At 45.9% G+C, this 25,676-nt stretch overlaps 1 protein-coding gene across 1 annotated transcript in view; it reads left to right on the forward strand.

The window, feature by feature from the left end:
* Positions 1–102: 102 nt before the first annotated feature.
* MRPS11 (mitochondrial ribosomal protein S11) overlaps positions 103–25,676 on the forward strand; it is a 41,144-nt gene continuing 15,570 nt past the window's right edge. Inside the window, exons 1-3 of the mRNA XM_044279464.1 lie at positions 103–225; positions 11,505–11,603; positions 14,318–14,416. Coding sequence (XP_044135399.1) covers positions 161–225; positions 11,505–11,603; positions 14,318–14,416 — 263 coding nt within the window. The 5' untranslated portion in view covers positions 103–160. The remainder of the gene's footprint in view (positions 226–11,504; positions 11,604–14,317; positions 14,417–25,676) is intronic.

The raw sequence follows: 25,676 nt of genomic DNA on the forward strand, positions 1-25,676 counted from the left end.
GTATATTAGTAAGTAGGTATAGAAAGTGTCTTGTGTGGATAAAATAGCTGGTATAAATATGGGAGATTGGACGTCCTCCCCTCGCCATGTGTTGATATGGTATAATCCGTGACCTTGCTGTTTCTGCTGCTTGTAGAAGCGTGCTGCTGGACCGGGAGAGATGAACTCGGCGCTGAGGAGGTCGGTGCCTGGGCTGCTCCCGGGTGTGCTGCAGCAAGCATGCGGGTGAGTGGGGGCAGCTGTGGTATACTGGAGTGTCGGCCAGGATAGACGACTTCAGGTCTGTACTGTCATGACTGCACCTGTAGTGCCCTTCACCTGGCAACCAATCAGATCATCGATTAACTTCTCCCACTTTAAAGGGGTTGTCTCACTTCAGTAAGTGGGATTTATCAGGTAGAGAAAATTACTATAAGCCACTTACTAATGTATTTTTATTATCCATATTGCTTCCTTTGCTGGCTGGATTCATTTTACTATCACATTATACTGCTGCTCTTTTCCATGGTTACAGACAGGCTCGGACTGGCCCACAGGGGTACAGGGGAATCCCCCGGTGGGCCCCTGAGCAAAGTGGGCCCCTAGTCTCCCACCCCCTATACAAGTGGCACATAACACAGTAGACTTACTGCACTACATACATATATTCAACGTACAGCTCCTCAAACCAGCCTATGTTCATATAAAAAACTTAAAAACCTTGTTAGATTATTATATTTGAATGTATCTGTATTGTGGTCCCCCAAAATAAATTTTTACTGGTGGGCCCCAAGTACCCCAGTCCAACGCTGGTTACAGACCACTCTGCAATCCATCGGTGGTGGTCATGCTTGCACACTATAGGAAAAAGCACTAGCCTATGTGCGCTCCCATGGCCCCGGTGTTCTAACAAATTTCCCTACCCTCGTTCTATCTTTTTGCGGAACAGCCGGATCGCGGACCCATTAAAGTGAATGGGTCCGTGATCTGCTGCGGCTGCCCCATGGACGGTGTTCGTGCATTGCGGCCTGCATTCTGCGCGCCGCAGCACGACCACAGGGCGCACACGTTCATGTGCAGGAGGCCTAACAGTGAGACTAAATGTTAAACCATGTACAAACCCAAAGTACCCGGCCGTACCAGTGTCCCTCACCTATGTAATTCACCTTGTAGTGTGGACTCTGATTTATGGTTTCTAACTTTGATACTCAATATGACTGATATGAAATAAAGGATTGGATATTTTATGACTGTTTGGACTCCACATGGTCTGGGTACACACACTTTCAAATCTATATTTGGTGTGACCCCCTTTAGCCTTCCGAACAGCATGAGCTCTTCTAGGTACACTTGCACAAAGGTTTTGAAGGAACTTGGAGAGGTTGTTCCAAACATCTTGGAGAACTAACCGCAGATCTTCTGTGGATGTAGGCTTGCTCAATTCCTTCTGCCTCTCCATGTAATCCCAGACAGACTATCTGATAATTTATATCACTTCAAAGCCTCATAATGGGGGATTTATCAGGCTTTGGGCGTTTTAGGGCGGGTTCACATCAGCGTTATGGATTCAGTTTTTGTTTTCCGTTATAACGGAATCCATAAGACGGAAGTCAAAACTAGGAATGAGCGAATTGACTTTGGGTGAAAAATTCAGACGTCGATTTGCATAAAACTTTGTTCTAACACTGTCCGGAGCAGGAGCTCCGTACAGTATTAGAACGTATTGGCTCCTGTAACGGATCTCCTAGCACCCCGACCGGGTACCTCCGTTGATAGAGGCTCCTAGTGCTTCCCGAGGACTCCAAGCACTCCACTTGAAACCGTACGCACTGCAGACCCCTTGAACCGCCGCAGCTTGGTTGAGGTCTCGCCGTCTCCTACCAACCCTGGACCTACGACAAGGCTCCAGTGGGTGAACCTCTCCTAAAACCAGAGAGCAGGAACAGCTCTCACAAGAGCTAGTAGTTATGCCAGGGGAGTATAGCAAATCTTCAGCGTATAGCAATTCCCCCAGTGTTGATCAGTTACCCAAACACCAGCCTCAACATGGTAAAGGGTAAAACAGGCACTCTTTATTGAGGGCTACCCGCCCGTATTTATGCAGGTCCCCATCTGGTGGACACGCCCCTAGGGGACCAGAAGGAAGACTGTGACACAGGACAGATATGCAGCAATTCAGGATACAGACACAATACATCCCCACAATGCATCATGGCTTCATCCTCTCTGCCCTGGAGACACCCGAGGAGCAATTCAATTATCTCTCAGAACAAAGGGAAATCGCCAATACACATGTGGGGACAACAGGACAGAAATCACCATTTAAACATACAATGTCACACCCTTAGGCCTCATGCACACGGGGTCCGTGGGTCCGTGATCCGTGACCGTTTTTTCGTCCGTGGGTCTTCCTTGATTTTTGGAGGATCCACGGACATGAAAAAAAAGTCGTTTTGGCGTCCGCCTGGCCGTGCGGAGCCAAACGGATCCGTCCTGAATTACAATGCAAGTCAATGGGGACGGATCCGTTTGAAAATTGAGCCACAGTGTGTCATCTTCAAACGGATCCGTCCCTATTGACTTACATTATAAGTCTGGACGGATCCGCTTGCCTCCGCACGGCCAGGCGGACACCCGAACATAACTTGAAGCGTCCCCATCACCATGGGAACGCCTCTACGTTAGAATATACTGTCGGATATGAGCTACTTCGTGAAACTCATTTCCGACAGTATATTCTAACACAGAGGCGTTCCCATGGTGATGGGGACGCTTCAGGTTAGAATACACTGCAAACTTGGTACAAGACTGCCCCCTGCTGCCTGGCACCACCCGATCTCTTACAGGGGGATATGATAGCACAATTAACCTCTTCAGGTGGGGCACCTAAAGGGGTTAATTGTACTATCATATTCTCCTGTAAGAGATCAGGGCTGCCAGGCAGCAGGGGGCAGACCCCCCCTCCCCAGTTTGAATATCGTTGGTGGCACAGTGTGTGCCCATCGACCCCCTCCATCTCCCCCCCCCCCCCCCCCCCCATCATTGGTGGCAGCGGAGTTCCGATCGGAGTCCCAGTTTAATCGCTGGGGCTCCGATCGGTAACCATGGCAACCAGGAAGCTACTGCATCCCTGGTTGCCATGGTTACTTAGCAATAGTACAATTGTAGAAGATTCATACTTACCTGCCTGCTGCTGCGATGTCTGTGACCGGTCGGGAGCTCCACCTACTGGTAAGTGAAAGGTCTGTGCGGTGCATTGCTAAAGAACTGTCACTTACCAGTAGGAGGAGCTCCCGGCCGGTCACAGACATCGCAGCAGCAAGCAGGTAAGTATGATTTTTAACTATAGAGGGAGGAAGGGGGGGGGGGCGATGGGCACACACTGTGCCACCAACGATTTTTAACTATAAAGGGGGGGGGGCCATGGGCACACACTGTGCCCCCAACGATTTTTAACTATAGAGGGAGGAAGGGGGGGGGGGGCGATGGGCACACACTGTGCCACCAACGATTTTTAACTATAGAGGGAGGAAGGGGGGGGGGGCGATGGGCACACACTGTGCCACCAACGATATTCAAACTGGGGTCTGCCCCCTGCTGCCTGGCAGCCCTGATCTCTTACAGGAGAATATGATAGTACAATTAACCCCTTTAGGTGCCCCACCTGAAGAGGTTAATTGTGCTATCATATCCCCCTGTAAGAGATCGGGTGGTGCCAGGCAGCAGGGGGCAGTCTTGTACCAAGTTTGCAGTGTATTCTAACCTGAAGCGTCCCCATCACCATGGGAACGCTTCTGTGTTAGAATATACTGTCGGAAATGAGTTTTCACGAAGTGAAAACTTAGATCAGAAAAAGCTTTTATGCAGACGGATCTTCGGATCCGTCTGTATGAAAGCAACCTACGGCCACGGATCACGGACACGGATGCCAATCTTGTGTGCATCCGTGTTCTTTCACGGACCCATTGACTTGAATGGGTCCGTGAACCGTTGTCCGTCAAAAAAATAGGACAGGTCATATTTTTTTGCGGACAGGATACACGGATCACGGCCTCGGCTGCAAAACGGTGCATTTTCCGATTTTTCCACGGACCCATTGAAAGTCAATGGGTCCGCGAAAGAAAACGGAAAACGGCACAACGGCCACGGATGCACACAACGGTCGTGTGCATGAGGCCTTACAGTAAACACAGACATTTAACGCATCCCCAGATAGCTCAAGTCTGAGTGCATATTATTAGGTGAATTGCACTCAGACTACATGAATACAATAAAATTAGCACATAACAAAATACAATTCCAAAGGCAGATTTAAGCTGTGCGGCCGGTCTGTCTTCTCCTTTAAAGGGAACCTGTCACCAGGATTTTGCGCATAGAGCTGGGGACATGGGCTGCTAGATGGCCACTAGCACATCTGCAGTACCCAGGTCCCATAGCTCTCTGCGCTTTTATTGTGTTAAAAAAACGTTTTGATCGATATGCAAATGACCTGATATGTGTCCTGTATCCGGAGATGAGTCAAGCGGAAAGGAACCCAGCACCGCCCCGCGTCCTCCGAATCTCCTCCTTGCTGGCTGACGTCAGAGCTGGAGCGCCGAAATCTCGCAATGCGAGAGCTATGTTTGTTTTTTTCCGTTTATGTAGCCGTACAAGGGCTTGTTTTTTAAAGGACAAGTTGTGGTTTTTAATGGCACCATTTTGGGGTACACATAACTTAATGGTTAAGGGCTCATGCACACAAACGTATTTTCTTTCCGTGTCCGCAAAAAACAGAAGTGACTCTGTGTGCCTTCTGTTTCCGTATGTCCGTTCCACAAAACAAATAGAACATGTCCAATTGTCCGCATTACGGACAAGGATAGGACTGTTCTATTAGGGGTCAGCTGTTCCGTTTTTGCGGACCGTAAAATACATACGGCCATGTGCATGAGCCCTAACTTTTATCAACTTTCTGGGAGGGGGAAAAAACGGCAATACTGTCACTGAGTTTTTAAGTTCTAAATTTTGCATCATTCATTTTTTGGCATAAATAACAAATGATAGCTTTGTCTGTCTGGATCAGTATGATTATAGCAATATCAGATATATGTAGTTTTTTTTTTTTTTTTATGTTTTGCTACTTTTGAACAATAAAAATCCATTTTTTTTTTTCTTCCTTGCAAAAACTTTTTTTTTTTTTTTAATCGCCTCACCCCAAAACCCATAATATATTTTTTCTTTTTTTCTTTCTACGGAGCTATGTGAGGCTTGATTTAGGGTTGTTTCTGGTATCAAATTTTCAATACGCAATCGATACTTTTGTCTAGTATCGACCTCGATACCGGGATTTGCCTTTTTTTCTCATTCAATGTTTTTATTGAATTTTCAGAGAAAACAATGGCAGAAATGCGTAGTGAAATATACAATACTAAGCAATGAGTTTAGGACAATCAGAATACAATATCAGCAGTTCAAACCACCAGGGGTGCAACCCCTAAAACAATAGGAACAATGTATAGAAAATGAAGCAAAAAAATGTCAGGAAACCTTAGAAACAACAGAAAAGAAACAAGAGGGAGAGAGGTGGGGAGGGGAGGCAGGGTACAGACGAATGGGCTTGCTACAGATAGGCATCCTGGAACTCGTCAGAAGTGCGGAACGTTTCCCAAGGGGGATTTTCCTTTTTTCGATACTAGGCTTTGCTATTGTGCAGTATCAGAGAACATGAAGCGTGCTGCTCTCAGCGCGCTCCGTGTTCTCAGCAGCACAGAGGAGAAGGAAGCAGTCTCTCCCTCTCCCTGTGCCACTGCTGCCACCAGTGAGGAGCGAGGGGCGGGTGCTGCCTGGGAGCTGCGATCAGTGGCAGTTAACCCTTCAGGAGCCGCACCCATCTCCTGTATTAAATGTTAATTATTATTGGTGGCGCAGTGCGCCCTCCTCCCCAGTATTAAAATCATTAGTGGCGCAGTGTTCCCACTCCTCCTCAACCCCCCCCCCCCCAGTATTAAAGTCATTGGTGGAACAGTGCGCGCCCTCCCCCCAACCCCCCCAGTATTAAAATCATTGGTGGCGCAGTGCACCCAACCCCTCCAGTTTTATAATCATTGGTGGCAGTGTCCACAGGGTCCCCTCCTCTTCATTCATTGGTGGTGCAGTGGCAGGTTCCGATCGGAGCCCCAGCAGTGTAAGCCTGAAGCCCTGGCTGCCATGGTCAGTTCCCTGCTGCTGTGTGTACAGTCGTGGCCAAAAGTTTTGAGAATGACACAAATATTAGTTTTCACAAAGTTTGCTGCTAAACTGCGTTTAGATCTTTATTTCCGTTGTTTCTGTGATGTAGTGAAATATAATTACACGAACTTCATACGTTTCAAAGGCTTTTATCGACAATTACATTACATTTATGCAGAGTCAGTATTTGCAGTGTTGGCCCTTCTTTTTCAGGACCTCTGCAATTCGACTGGGCATGCTCTCAATCAACTTCTGGGCCAATTCCTTACTGATAGCAACCCATTCTTTCATAATCACTTCTTGGAGTTTGTCAGAATTAGTGGGTTTTTGTTTGTCCACCCGCCTCTTGAGGATTGACCACAAGTTCTCAATGGGATTAAGAGTTTCCAGGCCATGGACCCAAAATGTCAACGTTTTGGTCGCCGAGCCACTTAGTTATCACTTCTGCCTTATGGCACGGTGCTCCATCGTGCTGGAAAATGCATTGTTCTTAACCAAACTGTTGTTGGATTGTTGGAAGAAGTTGCTGTTGGAGGGTGTTTTGGTACCATTCTTTATTCATGGCTGTGTTTTTGGGCAAAATTGTGAGTGAGCCCACTCCCTTGTATGAGAAGCAACCCCACACATGAATGGTCTCAGGATGCTTTACTGTTGGCATGACACAGGACTGATGGTAGCGCTCACCTTTTCTTCTCCGGACAAGCCTTTTTCCTGATGCCCCAAACAATCGGAAAGAGGCTTCATCAGAGAATATGACTTTGCCCCAGTCCTCAGCAGTCCATTCACCATATTTTCTGCAGAAGATCAATCTGTCCCTGATGTTTTTTTTTGAGAGAAGTGGCTTCTTTGCTGCCCTTCTTGACACAAGGCCATCTTCCAAAAGTCTTCGCCTCACTGTGCGTGCAGATGCGGTCACACTTGCCTGCTGCCATTCCTGAGCAAGCTCTGCACTGGTGGCACTCCGATCCCGCAGCTGAATCCTCTTTAGGAGACGATCCTGGCGCTTGCTGGACTTTCTTGGACGCCCTGAAGCCTTCTTAACAAGAATTGAACCTCTTTCCTTGAAGTTCTTGATGATCCTATATTGTTGCTTGAGGTGCAATCTTAGTAGCCACAATATCCTTGCCTGTGAAGCCATTTTTATGCAACGCAATGATGGCTGCACGCGTTTCTTTGCAGGTCACCATGGTTAACAATGGAAGAACAATGATTTCAACCATCACCCTCCTTTTAACAGGTCAAGTCTGCCATTTTAACCCAATCAGCCTGACATAATGATCTCCAGCCTTGTGCTTGTCAACATTCTCACCTGAGTTAACAAGACGATTACTGAAATGATCTCAGCAGGTCCTTTTAATGACAGCAATGAAATGCAGTGGAAAGGTTTTTTGGGGATTAAGTTAATTTTCATGGCAAAGAAGGACTATGCAATTCATCTGATCACTCTTCATAACATTCTGGAGTATATGCAAATTGCTATTATAAAAACTTAAGCAGCAACTTTTCCAATTTCCAATATTTATGTAATTCTCAAAACTTTTGGCCACGACTGTACAAAGCACAGGGCAGCAGCAAGAGTGTGAGGTCTTATTCACCCTGATAGAGCTCTATTAGGATGAATAGGACAAGGGATTAAAAGATCCCAGGTTATAGCCCCTAAGGGGGGAAATGGTTATTAAATAAAAAGTAAAAAAAAAGCGCCAAAATATTAAGTATAATTCACCCCCTTTCCCAATTTTACATATGTTTATTTATTGTTTAAATATTTTATATTACATATCGCCACGTCCAAAAAGTGCAAACTATTAAAATATAATAAAGAAAAAAAAATTCCTATGCGGTGAACGCCGCAACAGAAAAAAATAAAAACTGCGTGGTTTGCCATTTTTTTTTTTCTTTGTCACCTTGTCCCCCCATAAAATAGGATAGAACTGTTCTATTATGGGCCAGACATTCCATAAAATGCGAAATGCACGCAGCTTTTTTTTTTTTTTTGCCGGTATCGAATAATATCGAGTATTGCAATACTTTTTTTATGGTATCGAAACTGAATTAAAATTTTGGTATTAAAACAACCCTAGTTTGATTTTTGCTGGACAACTTGTAGTTTTCATCAGTATCATTTTGGAGTCCCTTTTGAGTGCATTTTATTCCGTTTTGTTTGTGGCGAATAAGCAGAACGCAGCAGTTCTGGAATTTTTTATTTTGTTAAATTTTTTTATGACATTCATCATTAGGGACAAATTACCTCATGCACATGACCGTATTTAGTATCCATGTCCGATACGCATTTATAGAGTATTGCACATAGACCCATTCGTTTCTATGGGTCTGCAAAAAAAAAAAATAGAACATGTCCTATTCTTGGCTGCAAAATATGGACCACATACCATTTGAGGTCAAAGGGTCCACAAAAAGAAAAGGACGTCACACGGACATCTGTGTTTTGTGGACTGAAAACCGTATACGGTTGTGTGCATTGTGTAGTACAGGTCGTTAGAGACGTGGCGATGCCAAATATGTAGAGGACATTTTAGCTTTGCAATTTTCTTTTCATAGGAATGTTTATTTATTTTATTTTATTTAAAATACATTTTCTTTACTTGTTTTTAGCAATTTAATAGTCCCACAAGGGGACTATCGTATTCCTGTAGTGTGGGGATAAGCAACCTCTGGCACTCCAGCTGTTCTAACTCCTAGACTCCTCCTTTCACTTCTATTGAAGTTACAAGAACAACCAAGTGTGTATGCTGGGAGTTGTAGTTTCACAGAAGCTGGACTGCTGAAAGTTGATCTTCCCTGCTGTACTGCACTGTATTTAAATGTCAGTGCTATACTTCCATTCATCAGCAAGCTGTGCCACAGAGGCACAGCCTGCTGGAACACTAGAGGCAGCCCTGGGCACTTTGCTAGGACCGGGCCTGTGTGCACACACATCGGCACCCCGCAATCTCATACGTGGGTTGTGATGGGAAACACAGGGAGTCTGCTTTCTCTATAATGTCTTACATGGCACAGGTGCTATTGTATGTGGCCCAGATCGGCACTCCTGCTGGTTCGGGACATTAGAGCAGGAGTGCAGCTCTCCCATGAGCTCTCTGCTGCATAGGAGACCTGTACATCGCTTCGAATGGGCCTCTGTAAATCTGTGGCAGCCCAGCCTAAGGCCCCTTAATGACTGCAAATATGTCTTACAGTGGTCTCCAAGGGGCCTTAGGCTGGGCTGTCACCTTAATTCCAGCCATCTCCCCAACTCTGTTAGCTAAAATGCAGCCCCAAACTTGCAAGGAACCTCCACCACGGTTGCCTGCAGGCGCTCATTATTGTACCGCTCTCCGGGCCTTCGGGGAACAAGCACCTGCTGCCATTTTTCTGCACCACAGTTTCTATGTTTCTAGTTTGTAGTTGAGTTACTTGGCCTTGTTTGTACATTGAATTTATGGCTTTTTACGTGCAATTCTTCCATGAAGACCACTTCTGGCCAGAGTTCTCTGAACAGTAGATGCGTATACCAGGTTCCCACTGGTTTCTACCAGCTCTGAGCTGATGGGCACTGCTGGACATCTTCCGATATCAAATGGAAGTAAAGGATAACGTGTCTTATCTGCTGCACCAAGTTTCCTTGGCCAGCCTTTGCTTCTACGGTCCTCAACGTTGCCAGGATTAATGATGTCCTCAAAGCTGAGACACACAGGCAGGGACTTATCCATCATTCAATACCATTAGGGAGGCGTCTGCCTCCAAATTTATTCTGCGCCAGGACAATGACCCCAAACATACAGCCAAAGTCACCAAGAACTCTGCGCCGAGTGCGGACTGAGCTGAGTTCGGACGCGCAGGCGCGAGAATTCCTCCGCTGGCTGAGATGAAGGATGGCATTCTGGAGGAGATGGGCGGGCTTGGCGGACGAGCGGGGCGGCGTGCAGTGTGAGTGGACCGAGCCTCTGGGTGCTGGGGGGACGCCCCCGTGGCACGTAGATGCTCATTGGCATATCAATGGGGGTTCGTTTTTTGGTGAAATGGATCCACGCAGGGGTCTGAAAGTGGTATTGTTGGGTAGATCGGACACTGGCGGATCGCTGGTGTCTAGGAGCTAATTGGGTCCGGGTCAGGTGGTAGAAACCCTTTAACGTGTATAGCTTGGAAGAAAGATGAAACAGAGGGGATATGATAGACCCCCGCTGATCAGCTGTTTGAGAAGGCAGCGGCGCTCCAGCAGCGCCGCGGCCTTCTCACTGTTTACCGCCCGGCCGCCCGCCCACTGACGTCACGACTTGTATCAACTAGAGTGGGCGCAGCTAAGCTCCATTCAAGTGAACAGAGCTTAGCCGCGCCCACTCTAGTTGATACAAGTGACGTCAGTGGGCGGGCGGCCTGGCGGTAAACAGTGAGAAGGCCGCGGCGCTGCTGGAGCGCCGCTGCCTTCGCAAACAGCTGATCGGCGGGGGGTCCCGGGTGTCGGACCCCGGCCGATCAGAAGCTGATGATCTATCCAGAGGATAGATTATCAGTTAATTGAAAGTGCAGAACCCCTTTAAAAGAAGAACTTCTATAAGAGGACATACTTTTAAACCTTTGCCCCTCTAATTTAAAACTAATAGGAAGTATTACTTTACTGAGAGAGTAGTGGATGCATGGAATAGCCTTCCTGCAGAAGTGGTAGCTGCAAATACAGTGGAGGAGTTTAAGCATGCATGGGATAGGCATAAGGCCATCCTTCATATAAGATAGGGCCAGGGGCTATCCATAGTATTCAGTATATTGGGCAGACTACATGGGCCAAATGGTTCTTATCTGCCGACACATTCTATGTTTCTATGTTTCTAACTTGCTCCTTGGCATTGTCTACAAGGCTGCGACAAGTGCACAACATATGTGTGTGATGGCGGTGAACATGAGCAGTTTGGCACCGTGGACACTGCATCAGAGCCCTAATTTTGTCGTATAGGATGAGAAAAGCGCCTGGTGTATAAATCGGACGTGTGTGTGTATATATAGGGCGGCATTCAAATGAGAGGCCAGAAGTGTGTTGGGCCAGTGTATAGTACTTGGTTTTTTTTGTTTGTTTTTTAACTGCTTAGGAAATACAGAGGGCTATTGTAAAAGAGACATATACCACACATTATGGGTGCCAGTATGCCCATCAGTGGCATACAGCAGAGTCTCCCATTGCAGGTATATGATGTATACCTCCAATGATATGCCCAGAGCCCTAAAAACTGAAGATGGATGGCATGCTCTGTATCTAGAGATGAGCAGATGCAGGGAATAGAGGTTATGTTGTGCCATGTTCTGACTCCTTTTATTTTTATATCCAGGGCATTAAAGTCTTCCTGGTGCCGGCTCCTATGTGCGAGCGCACAGATGTCTCCAGGTTCTACAGCCAGTCCCATCAGTGACCAAAGCACAAAAGTGGGGTAAGTGAAAATGGGATGCTGCTGCCCCTGGAAGAGACAAAACCGCGTGGTACAAGTAACGAACGTGAACAATCTTCTGCAGTCATAACCACAGTGTAATGGGAGTCGGTGGAATCGCCATTAGTAAGGCTAGTTGCACGCTAGCAGGAAAGAGCCTGTAGACCTCTGCTCACACCAGCATTGCCGGAGGTTTGTAAGGCTCCATCAGGCCCCATTCACTATAATGTCGACCAGCGGAGATCCAGCCGCATTACGGTAAATATACCGGGAATCAGAACGAAGAAAATTGCTGCATATACCATGTGTGATCATTATGCAGGAAGAGATGTGCAGCAGTCAGGGTTAGGGAGCGTTCACATCTCCACTTCATTTTCCTTTCTGCTAATAATCCATTAGAAGAACAGGAAAAAAAAAAAAGAACATGCAGACAGAAATGGGTTAAACAGTTTCCAAATGTGCAACAGGTTTTGTTTTGACCGATCAGCAGAACGAAAACTGAAATGGAGATGTGAACTCTCTTACTAAAAGATATATACCATGTGTGATTATGCAGGAAAATAATGTACAGCAAGCAGTGTTACTAAAAGATGCATATACCTGTATGAAGAGAAGAGAGATGGCTGTTAGCTTCATGCCATGTTTAACCAGCTCAGCTCCCCTAGCTTAAACCCCCTTAATGACCAGACCACTTTTTACACTTCTGCACTACACTACTTTCACCGTTTATTGCTCGTTCATACAACTTGCCACCCAAATGAATTTTTCCTCCTTTTCTTCTCACTAATAGAGCTTTCATTTGGTGGTATTTCATTGCTGCTGCCATTTTTACTTTTTTTTTAAATTGACCGAAATTTTTGCAAAAAAATGACATTTTCCACTTTCTGTTGTAAATTTTTTAATTAAAACTACATTTCTATATTCATTTTTCTCTAAATTTATTGTTCTACATGACTTTGATTAAAAAAAAAATGCATTTAAGTGTATATTTATTGGTTTGGGTAAAAGTTATAGCGTTTACAAACTATGGTGCAAAAATGTGAATTTACGCACTTTGACTTTCTGAGCACCTGTCATGTTTCCTGAGGTTCTACAATGCCCAGACAGTAGAAACACCCCACAAATGACCCCATTTCGGAAAGTAGACACCCAAAGGTATTCGCTGATAGGCATAGTAAGTTCATGGAAGTTTTTATTTTTTGTCACAAGTTAGCGGAAAATTATTTAATTTTTTTCTTACAAAGTCTCATATTCCACTAACTTGTGACAAAAAATAACATTTTACATAAACTCACCATACCCCTCACGGAATACCTTGGGGTGTCTTCTTTCCAAAATGGGGTCACTTATGGGGTATTTATGCTGCCCTGGCATTTTAGGGGCCCTAAAGCGTGAGAAGAAGTCTGGAATATAAATGTCACGCATTACGCATTTGGATTCCGTGAGGGGTATGGTGAGTTCATGTGAGATTTTATTTTTTTGTCACAAGTTAGTGGAATATGAGACTTTTGTAAGAAAAAAAATATATATAATTTCCGCTAACTTGTGCCAAAAAAAAAAAATCTTCTATGGACTCGCCATGCCCCTCAAAAGTGATCTTTATAGCGCCGCAGCGATTTTACGGTGTTTTTGCAGTGATCAGGAAAAAAATAATTCGGTCACTGCGGTGGGGCTGACTGAAGGCAAGTTTGCGCACAAGATCAGGCCTGATCTGGCAAACACTGCGTTTTTTGTAGAGCCTATAGAACATGTCCTATTCTTGTCGGACAAGAAAAGGCATTTTCTATATAGTTCTGGCAATGTGCGGATCCGCAAAATGCGGAAAGCACATTGCCGGTGTCCATGTTTTGCAGATCTGCAAAACTCATACGGACGTCTGAATGGAGCCTTACAGGGGGGGTGATCAGGGGTTAATAAGTGACGGGGGGTGTAGTGTGGTGTTTGGTGCTACTTATTACAGAGCTGCCTGTGTCCTCTGGTGGTCGATCCAAGCAAAAGGGACCACCAGAGGACCAGGTAGCAGGTATATCAGACGCTGTTAACAAAACAGTGTCTGATATACCTTTCAAGGGTTAAAAAAAAAATCGCATATACAGCCTGCCAGCGAATGATCGCCGCTGACAGGCTGTAGATGAACTCGTTTACCTTCGGATCCTGTGAATGCGCGCTTTTGTGTGCGCGCGTTCACAGGAAATCTTGCGTCTCGCCGGCGCGTCAAAGAGGAATAACCTGGCCGCCCGAAGGACGCAATCCTGCGTTAGGCGCTCGGGTAGCGGTTAAAGGGGTTGTCTCACTTCAGCAAGTGGCATTTATCATGTAGAGAAAGTTAATACAAGTCACTTACTAATATATTGTGATTGTCCTTATTGCTTCCTCTGCTGGCTGGATTCATTTTTCCATCACATTATACACTGCTTGTTTCCATGGTTACAGACCACCCTGCATCAGTGGTGGTCGTGCTTGTACACTATAAGAACTTTTAACGCGAGTGTGAAAGTAGACTTGCATGCACCCCAAAATACAATTTGCCTCGCAAAAAATAAGTCCTCATACCGATATATCAGCAGAAAAATTTAAAAAGTTTTATGGCCAGAAAAAAGTCTACCAGCACTTTGTCATACTCCTCCGTTGCTGAAAATATTCCTCAAAAAATGCCAAGAGGATTATTTTTACTCTTCCTGTAAAAATGTAGTGACGTCTGCTTGATCATCCCACAGCCTGTTTCCACCAATGCCCGGGGAGCAAAGTTCATTACGATGGAGTGGACGGAAGTATGAAGAAGTGCCAATTGTCCATATTAAAGCCACTTACAACAAGTAAGTCCAGTCTTGATGTGAATATGTGAAGTGCAGTGGTGCTGACTAGAGATGAGCGAACTTCTGTTTTAAGTTCGGCGTCTAAAGTTCGGCTTCCGGTTAGCGGAGAATCCCGATCTGGAACCGGATATGGATTCCGACTTCCGTTGTGGTCCGTGGTAGCGGAATCAATAATCGGCCATTATTGATTCCGCTACCACGGACCACAACGGAAGTCGGAATCCATATCCGGTTCCAGATCGGGATTCTCCGCTAACCGGAAGCCGAACTTTAGACGCCGAACTTAAAACAGAAGTTCGCTCATCTCTAGTGCTGACCTACTTTACCAGAGACTTGTGCATAATTGGATGTGCTCAAAGTCCACCAAGCAGTCTTTAAGGGCTCATGCACACGACCGTATTTATTTTGCGGTCCTGTCTTTTTCCTTTTCTTTCTCTCTCTCTCGTTAGTTGGTGGTCTTGTGAAACCTTTACAGCCATAGGTTGTAAGGGTCTCTCCAATTTGGCTCACAGAATGGGGTCCTAAGGGTGGCACCCTCCCAGTTATGTCTATATGCTGGGATCTTGCAAGGTAATAAAATGTAGAGGTTCATTTCTGCATCAACTTGAACCCCGTGATTACTACACTTGCCATCAGTATCCCTTCTTTTTGTCTTCACTCAATAGCCACATGCATTTTGCAGCCAAATGAAGTTTTGGGCTATGTTCATACAATTGAGTATTATTATGTGGCAGGAAGCCAAGGCTGATCCTCAGGATCAGCCCTATTGACATTAAGTGAGAATAATCCTCATGTTGTGCCTGAAATAGGCATCATGCTATTAATACATGGGATGCAGATTTTGGCGCAGAATGGGTGCCGAAATCTGTGTTCCATGTCAAGTTCCATCACAAGAACATAGCCTTACTTCTCAGTAATACTGACCAAGAATTAGATGTTATAAGGTAAGGTTCATACATTTGCCCACATCCTTGTCATGTTATGACAGATACCTTTCAAAGGGAATGTGTCATCAGAAAATGACAAATTGTTTAAATCCCGTTTTTATGTTTTAATATATTTTTTATGATGTTTTTGTTTTTTTTTTCATGTTAATATCTATTAAATAAATAAAAACCCTGCCGTTTTCGTATTGCCCACCAAGCCTAATAGGAGCCACTTCTTGGACTGTACAAATCACTAAACTTTACTGCAGTTATCTGCTGATCATTACAGACAGAATTAGAATGACACATATCACCTATATACACTGATAAGATGGGATCCACCATTCACAATAGGTGATGGTCACAGCTTATCTATTCTTTCCTTGTACAATAACCTCTGCACAGGTCACACAGCATGTCTAGAAAACTCTTCCATAGAAGTCAGTGAGGTCCTCTCCTGACCATTCTGTCTATAGGGCTGCCGTAAAGCAATTTTTTTAATGCGATTTAACAGCTCGGGCAAAATGGCCGCCCCCATAATAATTTTCTGGAAACAGAATATATAAATCTGCATTTAGAAAATAAAAACAGATCATTACAAAAGGATATGTGTCGCTATCTGATTTTAAAAGGAACCTTTCAGGTTGAACATGGTGTCTGAGCTGAGGCAGCATGTTATAGAGCGAGAGGAGCTGAGCAGACTGATATGTAGTTTTATGGGAAAAGATTCTGTATAACTTGTAATTTATTCATTTAAGTTCCTGCTCATTCTGGGCTTTGAAGTCCAGGAGGCGGTCCTATCAGTGATTGACAGCTTCCCTCTATGACTGTGTATACAGAGAGAGCTGTCAATCACTGATAGGACCGCCTCCTGGACTTCAAAGCCCAGGGATATAAATTACAAGTTATACAGAATCTCTTCCCATAAAACTATGCATCGATCATCTCAGCTCCTCCTGCATAACATGCTGCCTGCATAAATTAACTGCATTTCATGGTGACAGGTTCCCTTTAACCACTTGCCGCCGCGCTAACGCCGAAAGGCGTCATTGCGGCGGCACTCCCAGGCTACGCTAACGCCAATAGGCGTCATCTCGCGTGAGCTGAGATTTCCTGTGAACGCGCGCACGCTCACAGGAACGGAAGGTAAGCGAGTGGATCTCCAGCCTGCCAGCGGCGATCGCTCGCTGGCAGGCTGGAGATGTGATTTTTTTTAACCCCTAACAGGTATATTAGACGCTGTTTTGATAACAGCGTCTAATATACCTGCTACCTGGTCCTCTGGTGGTCCCTTTTGTTTGGATCGACCACCAGAGGACACAGGCAGCTCAGTAAAGTAGCACCAAACACCACTACACTACACTACACCCCCCCTGTCACTTATTAACCCTTTATGAACCACTGATCAGCCCATATAGACTCCCTGATCACCCCCCTGTTATTGATCGCCCCCCTGTTATTGATCGCCCCCCTGTAAGGCTCCATTCAGAGGTCCGTATGATTTTTACGGATCCACGGATACATGGATCGGATCCGCAAAACGCATACGGACGTCTGAATGGAGCCTTACAGGGGGGTGATCAATGACAAGGGGATGATCACGCATATAGACTTCCTGATCACTTCCCTGTCATTGATCACCCCCCTGTCATTGATCACCCCCCTGTAAGGCTCTATTCAGACGTCCGTATGATTTTTACGGATCCACTGATACATGGATCGGATCCGCAAAACACATGCGGACATCTGAATGGAGCCTTACAGGGGGGTGATCAATGACAGAGGAGTGATCACCCATATAGACTCCCTGATCACCTCCGTCATTGATCACCCCCCTGTAAGGCTCCATTCAGACGTCCGTATGATTTTTACGGATCCACGGATACATGGATCGGATCCGCAAAACACATACGGACGTCTGAATGGAGCCTTACAGGGGGGTGATCAATGACTGGGGGGTGATCACCCATATAGACTTTCTGATCACCCCCCTGTAAGGCTCCATTCAGACGTCCATATGATTTTTACGGATCCACGGATACATGGATCGGATCCGCAAAACACATACGGACGTCTGAATGGAGCCTTACAGGGGGGTGATCAGTGACAGGGGGGTGATCACCCCATATACACTCCCTGATCACCCCCTGTCATTGATCACCCCCCTGTAAGGCTCCGTTCAGATGTCCGTATGTGTTTTACGGATCCACGCATCTATGGATCGGATCCGCAAAACACATACTGACGTCTGAATGGAGCCTTACAGGGGGGTGATCAATGACAAGGGAGTGATCACGCATATAGACTTCCTGATCACCCCCCTGTCATTGATCACCCCCCTGTAAGGCTCCATTCAGATGCCCGTATGTGTTTTACGGATCCACGCATCCATGGATCGGATACGTAAAACGCATACGGACGTCTGAATGGAGCCTTACAAGGGGGTGATCAGGGAGTCTATATGGGATTATCACCCCCCTGTAAGGCTCCATTCAGACGTCTGCATGTGTTTTACGGATCCACGCATCCATGGATCGGATCCGCAAAACGCATACGGACGTCTGAATGGAGCCTTACAGGGGGGTGATCAATGACAGGGGGGTGATCACCCCATATACACTCCCTGATCACCCCCCTGTCATTGATCACCCCCGTGTCATTGATCACCCCCATGTAAGGCTCCATTCAGACGTCCGTATGTGTTTTGCGGTTCCGATCTATGTATCCGTGGATCCGTAAAAAACATATGGACGTCTGAATGGAGCCTTTCAGAGGGGTGATCAATGACAGAGGGGTGATCAATGACAGGGGGGTGATCACCCCATATACACTCCTTCATCACCCCCCTGTCATTGATCGCCCCCCTGTAAGGCTCCATTCAGAATTTTTTTGGGCCCAAGTTAGCGGAAATATTTTTCTTTTATTTTTTTCTTACAAAGTCTCATATTCCACTAACTTGTGTCAAAAAATAAAATCTCACATGAACTCACCATACCCCTCACGGAATCCAAATGCGTAACATTTTTTAGACATTTATATTCCAGACTTCTTCTCACTCTTTAGGGCCCCTAAAATGCCAGGGCAGTATAAATACCCCACATGTGACCCCATTTTGGAAAGACAAAGTCTCCCTTTCCGCTAACTTGGGACAAAAATGTCAATCTTTCATGGACTCAATATGCCCCTCACGGAATACCTTGGGGTGTCTTCTTTCTGAAATGGGGTCACATGTGGGGTATTTATACTGCCCTGGCATTTTAGGGGCCCGAAACCGTGAGAAGAAGTCTGGGATCCAAATGTCTAAAAATGCCCCCCTAAAAGGAATTTGGGCCCCTTTGCGCATCTAGGCTGCAAAAAAGTGTCACACATCTGGTATCTCCGTACTCAGGAGAAGTTGGGCAATGTGTTTTGGGGTGTCATTTTACATATACCCATGCTGGGTGAGATAAATATCTTGGTCAAATGCCAACTTTGTATAAAAAAATGGGAAAAGTTGTCTTTTGCAGAGATATTTCTCTCACCCAGCATGGGTATATGTAAAATGACACCCCAAAACACATTCCCCAACTTCTCCTGAGTACGGCGATACCAGATGTGTGTCACTTTTTTGCCGCCTTGGTGGGCAAAGGGGCACACATTCCAAAGAGCACCTTTCGGATTTCACAGGTCATTTTTTACACATTTTGATTTCAAACTACTTACCACACATTAGGGCCCCTAGAATGCCAGGGCAGTATAACTACCCCACAAGTGACCCCATTTTGGAAAGAAGACACCCCAAGGTATTCCGTGAGGGGCATGGCGAGTTCCTAGAATTTTTTATTTTTTGTCACAAGTTAGCGGAAAATGATGTTTTTTTTTTTTTTTTTTTCTTACAAAGTCTCATATTCCACTAACTTGTGACAAAGAATAAAAAATTCCAGGAACTCGCCATGCCCCTCACGGAATACTTGGGGTGTCTTCTTTCCAAAATGGGGTCACTTGTGGGGTAGTTATACTGCCCTGGCAATTTAGGGGCCCTAATGTGTGCGAAGTAGTTTGAAATCAAAAACTGTAAAAAATGGCCGGTGAAATCCTAAAGGTGCTCTTTGGAATGTGGGCCCCTTTGCCCACCTAGGCTCCAAAAAAGTGTCACACATCTGGTATCGCCGTACTCAGGAGAAGTTGGGCAATGTGTTTTGGGGTGTCATTTTACATATACCCATGCTGGGTGAGATAAATATCTTGGTCAAATGCCAACTTTGTATAAAAAAAATGGGAAAAGTTGTCTTTCGCCAAGATATTTCTCTCACCCAGCATGGGTATATGTAAAATGACACCCCAAAACACATTCCCCAACTTCTCCTGAGTACGACGATACCAGATGTGTGTCACTTTTTTGCCGCCTAGGTGGGCAAATCCTTTCGGATTTCACAGGCCATTTTTTACACATTTTGATTTCAAACTACTAACCACACATTAGGGGCCCTAGAATGCCAGGGCAGTATAACTTCCCCACAAGTGACCCCATTTTGGAAAGAAGACACCCCAAGGTATTTCGTGATGGGCATAGTGAGTTCATGGAAGTTTTTATTTTTTGTCACAAGTTAGTGGAATATGAGACTTTGTAAGAAAACAAATAAAAATAAAAAAAATCATCATTTTCCGCTAACTTGTGACAAAAAAATAAAAAGTTCTATGAACTCACTATGCCCATCAGCGAATACCTTAGGGTGCCTACTTTCCGAAATGGGGTCATTTGTGGGGGTTTTCTACTGTCTGGGCATTGTAGAACCTCAGGAAACATGACAGGTGCTCAGAAAGTCAGAGCTGCTTCAAAAAGCGGAAATTCACATTTTTCTACCATAGTTTGTAAACGCTATAACTTTTACCCAAACCATTTTTTTTTTTTATCCAAACATTTTTTTTTAAATCAAAGACATGTAGAACAATAAATTTAGCGAAAAATTTATATATGGATGTCGTTTTTTTTGCAAAATTTTACAACTGAAAGTAAAAAATGTCATTTTTTTGCAAAAAAATCTTTAAATTTCGATTAATAACAAAAAAAGTAAAAATGTCAGCAGCAATGAAATACCACCAAATGAAAGCTCTATTAGTGAGAAGAAAAGGAGGTAAAATTAATTTGGGTGGTAAGTTGCATGACCGAGCAATAAACCGCTAAAGTTGTGGAGTGCCGATTTTGTAAAAAAGGGCCTGGTCACTAGGGGGGTATAAACCTGTGGTCCTTAAGTGGTTAACTGGCAGAGAAAAATTTTGGGTGACTTTTTTTTTTTTTTTTTTTTTTTTTCCTTTCATATCAACAATTTTGCAGAGGGGAAATCTCGTCATGTGATATGTGGATACATATGTGATATGTTCCTGTCACATTGTCAAGATGATGGGAGACGGAGGCGTCCTACACACATGGTTGCCGTCTCGGCTATCAGCCTCCAAGCTGTGCTCTTGGATTCATCCTTCTGGACCAGTCACTGAGCAGTAGTTACGGAAAAGGGACCTAATGAAGAGCAATCAATACTGTTAGAATTTCTAGTGTCAGTTATACATATCCTGCTGGAAAAGACTAGGACGCGGGCTGCCTCCCTGCGTGCAGCACAGGAGGGTCTGTCTGCTGGAATAACTAAGTGTTTAATTGAAGCGTACTATAAAACAAAGGGACTCTCCCGGGAAAAGCGATGAGCCGCAGCTTCGTTTTATTACTGTCATTTGTACTCGTGCAGAACGCTGAAATGCAAAGACTGGCGGACGCGACCTGATTTGCGATATCATCCTATTACCGGTAAATGTTAATTAAAGCTCCTGTATGTGAGGTCTACAGAAAATGTCCAGATTAATTCCTGCCTACAATGGGGTCTCCAGTTCATGACCCTTTCCCTCTGTATGACCATCATTGAGGGCAGTGACCATGTTCTACCTGGTTTCTTCCCACCTGCTGCTTACAGCCAAGCATTACTAAAAGCTGTGTGTAGTATTACAGGTCTAATGTTAAAGTATTATACGTCCTAATGATTGCTCAGAGGCTGCCGAGCGCCTAGGAGAGAAGACTGAAGCAGTTTTCATTGCTTCTGTCTTCCCTAAATTCCTTTACACAGCGCTCAATCAGCATTGTGTTTTGAATGGAGACAGTAGGGGTGAATGGTATAAATGAAAACTGGCTAAGTTGCCCATAGCAGCCAATCAGATTCCACCTTTCATTTCTCATCCGTATCATTGGGGGACACAGGCTTGACCTTGGGTATATGAAGCACACAGGAGGCGACACGAAGCACAAAAGTCTGAGCTCCTCCCTCCAGCTATACCCTTCCAACTTTGACTAAGCTAAAACAGTTTTAGCTTAGTGGCAGAAGGAAGCAGACCTCAGGTGTGTTTCTTTTTTCTTTTTTCTTTTTTTTTCTCCCCAAGCCCGCTGCTCCTTCCCAGTCTCGAGAAGACAAGGAGGACCACAGGTTCCTAAAGCCTCTGCATCCCGCTAGCTTTCGCGTTACCACGGCCGCCCACAAAGAGTCCCCTCTCTTTCCGGTGTAGCAGCCCTCCCAAGGGGCTGCACACCGAAGGTAGTGACCCGGCTGGAACCAGGGGGGGCAGAACGTGCCAGGTGAGTATTCCCAGATCCATTCCCCCCCCGCCCCCATCTGTGTCTCTCTCTCCTCCGCTGGGGCTGCTTGTAAATTGTGGCCCCAGCTTCTACTGCGGCCTACTTCAGATCCACTCAACGCTTTTACTTCTCAGTGGCTGTGTCAGCCGGGGCTCCTTGCGGCAGCACAGCTGTAAGGGGGGTGAGGAAGAGATACCTCCAGTTGGTGCGCCAGCGCTTTTTTTTTAATTATCGCGGGCGGCCAGCACCATTGGGGGGGCGGGGCATGAGTGCTTCACGCTTTTTCTGACTCCGCCCATCTCCTGCTTCTGGGGATCCTTCTGCTATTCCCCATCACGGCCATCCTGCCAAACAGGCCAAACCACCCACTCCTCAAAGGTTGTCTACTTCCCTCGTTTCCTCTATCTCCCCGCCGCCTCCCTGGGAGTCTCTCTCCGACGTGTCCTCATTAGAAGAGGCGTATTCTGAGGATAAGTTGTCAGGCGCTGACTTTCTCACCGGAGGACCAGTCTTCCAAACCGTCCGCTATGGTAGACAATCTCATTGCAGCGGTTATAGAAACCTTACAGCTTGAGCACCCTACACCTTAATCTGCCGATTCTAGTTTTTCCTTCAGGCGATCCCGTCGCTCGCCAATAGTTTTCCCCCGACCACCCGGAGTTTGATTCCTCTCTTTCCATGGAATGGAACTTCCCTGATGGGCGTTTTGCTTTTGCCGAAACATTTAAACGTCTTTTATCCCTTTTCAGAGGATTTGACAAAGAAGTGGTCCTCCTCTCCTGTTGTTGACCCTCCGGTATCCCGCCTGGCTAAGAATACCACCTTGCCTATGGTGGATGGGGCTTCCTTCTCGGACCCCCGGGATAAGAATTTGGAATCTTTTTTGCCAAATCTTCCTTTGAAGCAGCTGGCACTGCCCTATGCCAGTTTTTTGCCTCTACATGGGTCAGTAAGGTTATGACCAAGTGGGCAAACAAGCTACATCACGGCCTCGCCTCAGCGGACTCCCTCAGAGGAACCTTCGGATATTGCAGTGCAACTTTCCCATGCCAGCTCTTAAATCTGTGAGGCCTCTCTGGACCCGGCCAGGCTTTTGGCCCGCTGTTCAGTCCTTTTGGTGGCTATCTTGCTGGGCAGTGGATAATTCTTCTAAACGGGCCTTGACGTCCCTCCCCTTTTGCAGGTAACAGGCTTTTCGGCAAGCGTCTGGATGACATTATTTCTGATGCTACAGGGGGTAAAAGCACCCATTTGCCATAGAGTAGGACGCGCTTCAACAGGTCTAAAAAGTGCAGACCTTTTTTTCATCCCTTTCTTAGTTCCTACAGCCCCAAGCGGCCAGCCGACAAATCTGCCCCAGAGCAGAAGCGCAAGCCATCTTTCAAGCCTCGCCCTCCCTGGTGTCCTCGCTTGCAGGGCTCCAAGCCCTATACCCCCAAGTCCTCCTCTGCATGACGTGTGGTCTCTGCCCCCCCCAGTCGAGTGAGAGGTCGTCTTCATCTGATCCAGCATGTCTGGCTAGCTCACATCTCTGATGCTTGGATACGAGAAGTCTTCTGAGAGTAGGGCTGCAGTAAACTATTATTTTAGCAATCGAATATTCTACCAATTTTATTTTTCCGAATAATCGAGTACTCCAATAAGAAAAAACCCTTCTTAAAATAACGTATTGCTTTATAAAAACAATTTTTTATTTCTTACAGTGGTATAGCAAATTGCACACACATAAGACTTCTTTCACAGCTGCAATATACATTCAGCCAGAATATACAATATCTGGAATAGCTGGATACTGCCTGCTGCTGCAGCAATTGACTGTAATGAGGTCCGGCGTTGTTACAGCATTCAAGCTGGGTTTTGGCTAGACAAAAGAAACAACTTTTTTTAATTATACCCAGCATGTATGCCGGAACATGGTCAGATGGCCTTGGACCACATTATAGTCAATGAGAGAATATAGCTGGTTGTATCTGGCTATACTCCAGCAGGCTGTTCTTTTGCCATAATGTGTAACTAAGGTTATGTTGTGAGCTCCGGCACTGGCTACATCTGTCATAGCTGGATGCCCATTGACTGTAATGGGGATCTGGACAAAAAATGCTGCACAGTGACATAGCATTTTGTGGCCGGATTCCGGCCAGTCGCCAGATGATTAGAGTTCCAGTGTTCACAATGCAATGTGAAACTGGCCTAAGCTGTTAAAGAAACCTAAATAAGATTATCAAATTACTTTTAAAAAGCAAAATTCAAATTAAAAAATGCTAAATTACAAAAAAATAAATAAATACAAAGTAGTAAGACATAAACACTGCCTTACCCTTTATGTTGTTCAACTCTGAAGACTTTCAGGCAATTTTAGTTCTGACTGTCTTGCACACATCTGTACTGTTTTTTTCTAAGGCTTTCTGTCATTTTTTTTAGAAGATGAAAACTCTCGATCAGACCCCCTGGCTGCCACCATCAGACCCTCCCTTGCTGAAATCAGAGCCAGCACCCCATGCCATCCATTGCCATGTGATGTCCTCCACTGCCATCAGATCAGCCCCTCCATGCCATCCATTGCCAGCCCAATTGCCATGTCTCCTGCTCCCCCAGTGCCATCAGATCAGCCCCTCCATGCCATGGTGCCATCCATTGTGTCCCCCCTCCCCCAGTTCCTCCATGCCATCTATTGCCACAATGTCCTCCTCCCTCAGAGCCTCCATGCCATCCACCATGTCCCCCAGTGCCATCAGATCAGCTCCTCCATGCCATGTGCCCCATCCAGTGCCATCAGCCCTTCTATTCCATCCGTGTCCCGTGCCGTCCCCCAGCGCCATCAGCCCCTCCATGCCATTGCCATGATCATCCATGTCCCCCAGCATCATCAGCCCCTTCAAATCACAAGTGCCCCCTTCAACCCCCCACCTTTCCCCGCTACTTTATACTTGCCTTTCCTGGCAGCGGCAGTTCACTGACATGGAGTCCACAGGAGATGGATCGCATCTTCTTCCCAGCATACACTGGGAGGGACCTGACATCACACGCAGCATCAGCCAGAGCGCTGACTATGTGTGCACGCAAGGCCCTGGCCAGTGCAGCGCGGTGCCAAGTCGGGAGGCCACGGAGCGGTGAGTGATGGGCTTCACTTATGCTCCACGGTCATGTGATTTAAACAAATTTTTTGTCTCTATTTCATTGATGAATTGTCTCAGACCTATCTCCGAGGGTTACAAACTGGAGTTCTGGTCCCCGCCTCCGCCCCGGTTTTTTCGCTCGTCCCTCTGCCGCCCTCTCCATCCTCCGCCCATTCCTTTTTTGCGGCAGGGAGTGATTGTTCCGGGTCCACTTCAAGACTGTTTTTGCGGATTCTACTCCAATCTCTTTGTTGTCCCCAAAAAGGAGGGTACAGTCCATCCCATCCTAGACCTCCAAAGCCTTCAATGGCTTCCTTTGGCTCCTCCATTTCCGGATGGAGTCCCTGCGATCGGTCATTGCATCAATGGACCCGGGGGGAGTACCTGTCCTCAATAGACATCAAGGACGCTTACCTCCATGTTTCCATCTGCATCAGTCACCAGAAATATCTTCGGTTCGCAGTGGGACCTTTTCATTACCAGTTTGTGGCCCTCCTATTCGGTCTTGCCACAGCACCCAGGGTTTTTACCAAGCTTCTGGCCTCAGTCATGGCCCTGCTTTCTGTCAGGGGGATAGTGGCGATTCCGTACTTGGACGATATCCTGATCAAGGGTCCGTCATT

This window comes from Bufo gargarizans, chromosome 2 (assembly GCF_014858855.1).
Source record: "Bufo gargarizans isolate SCDJY-AF-19 chromosome 2, ASM1485885v1, whole genome shotgun sequence".
NCBI lineage: Eukaryota > Metazoa > Chordata > Amphibia > Anura > Bufonidae > Bufo > Bufo gargarizans.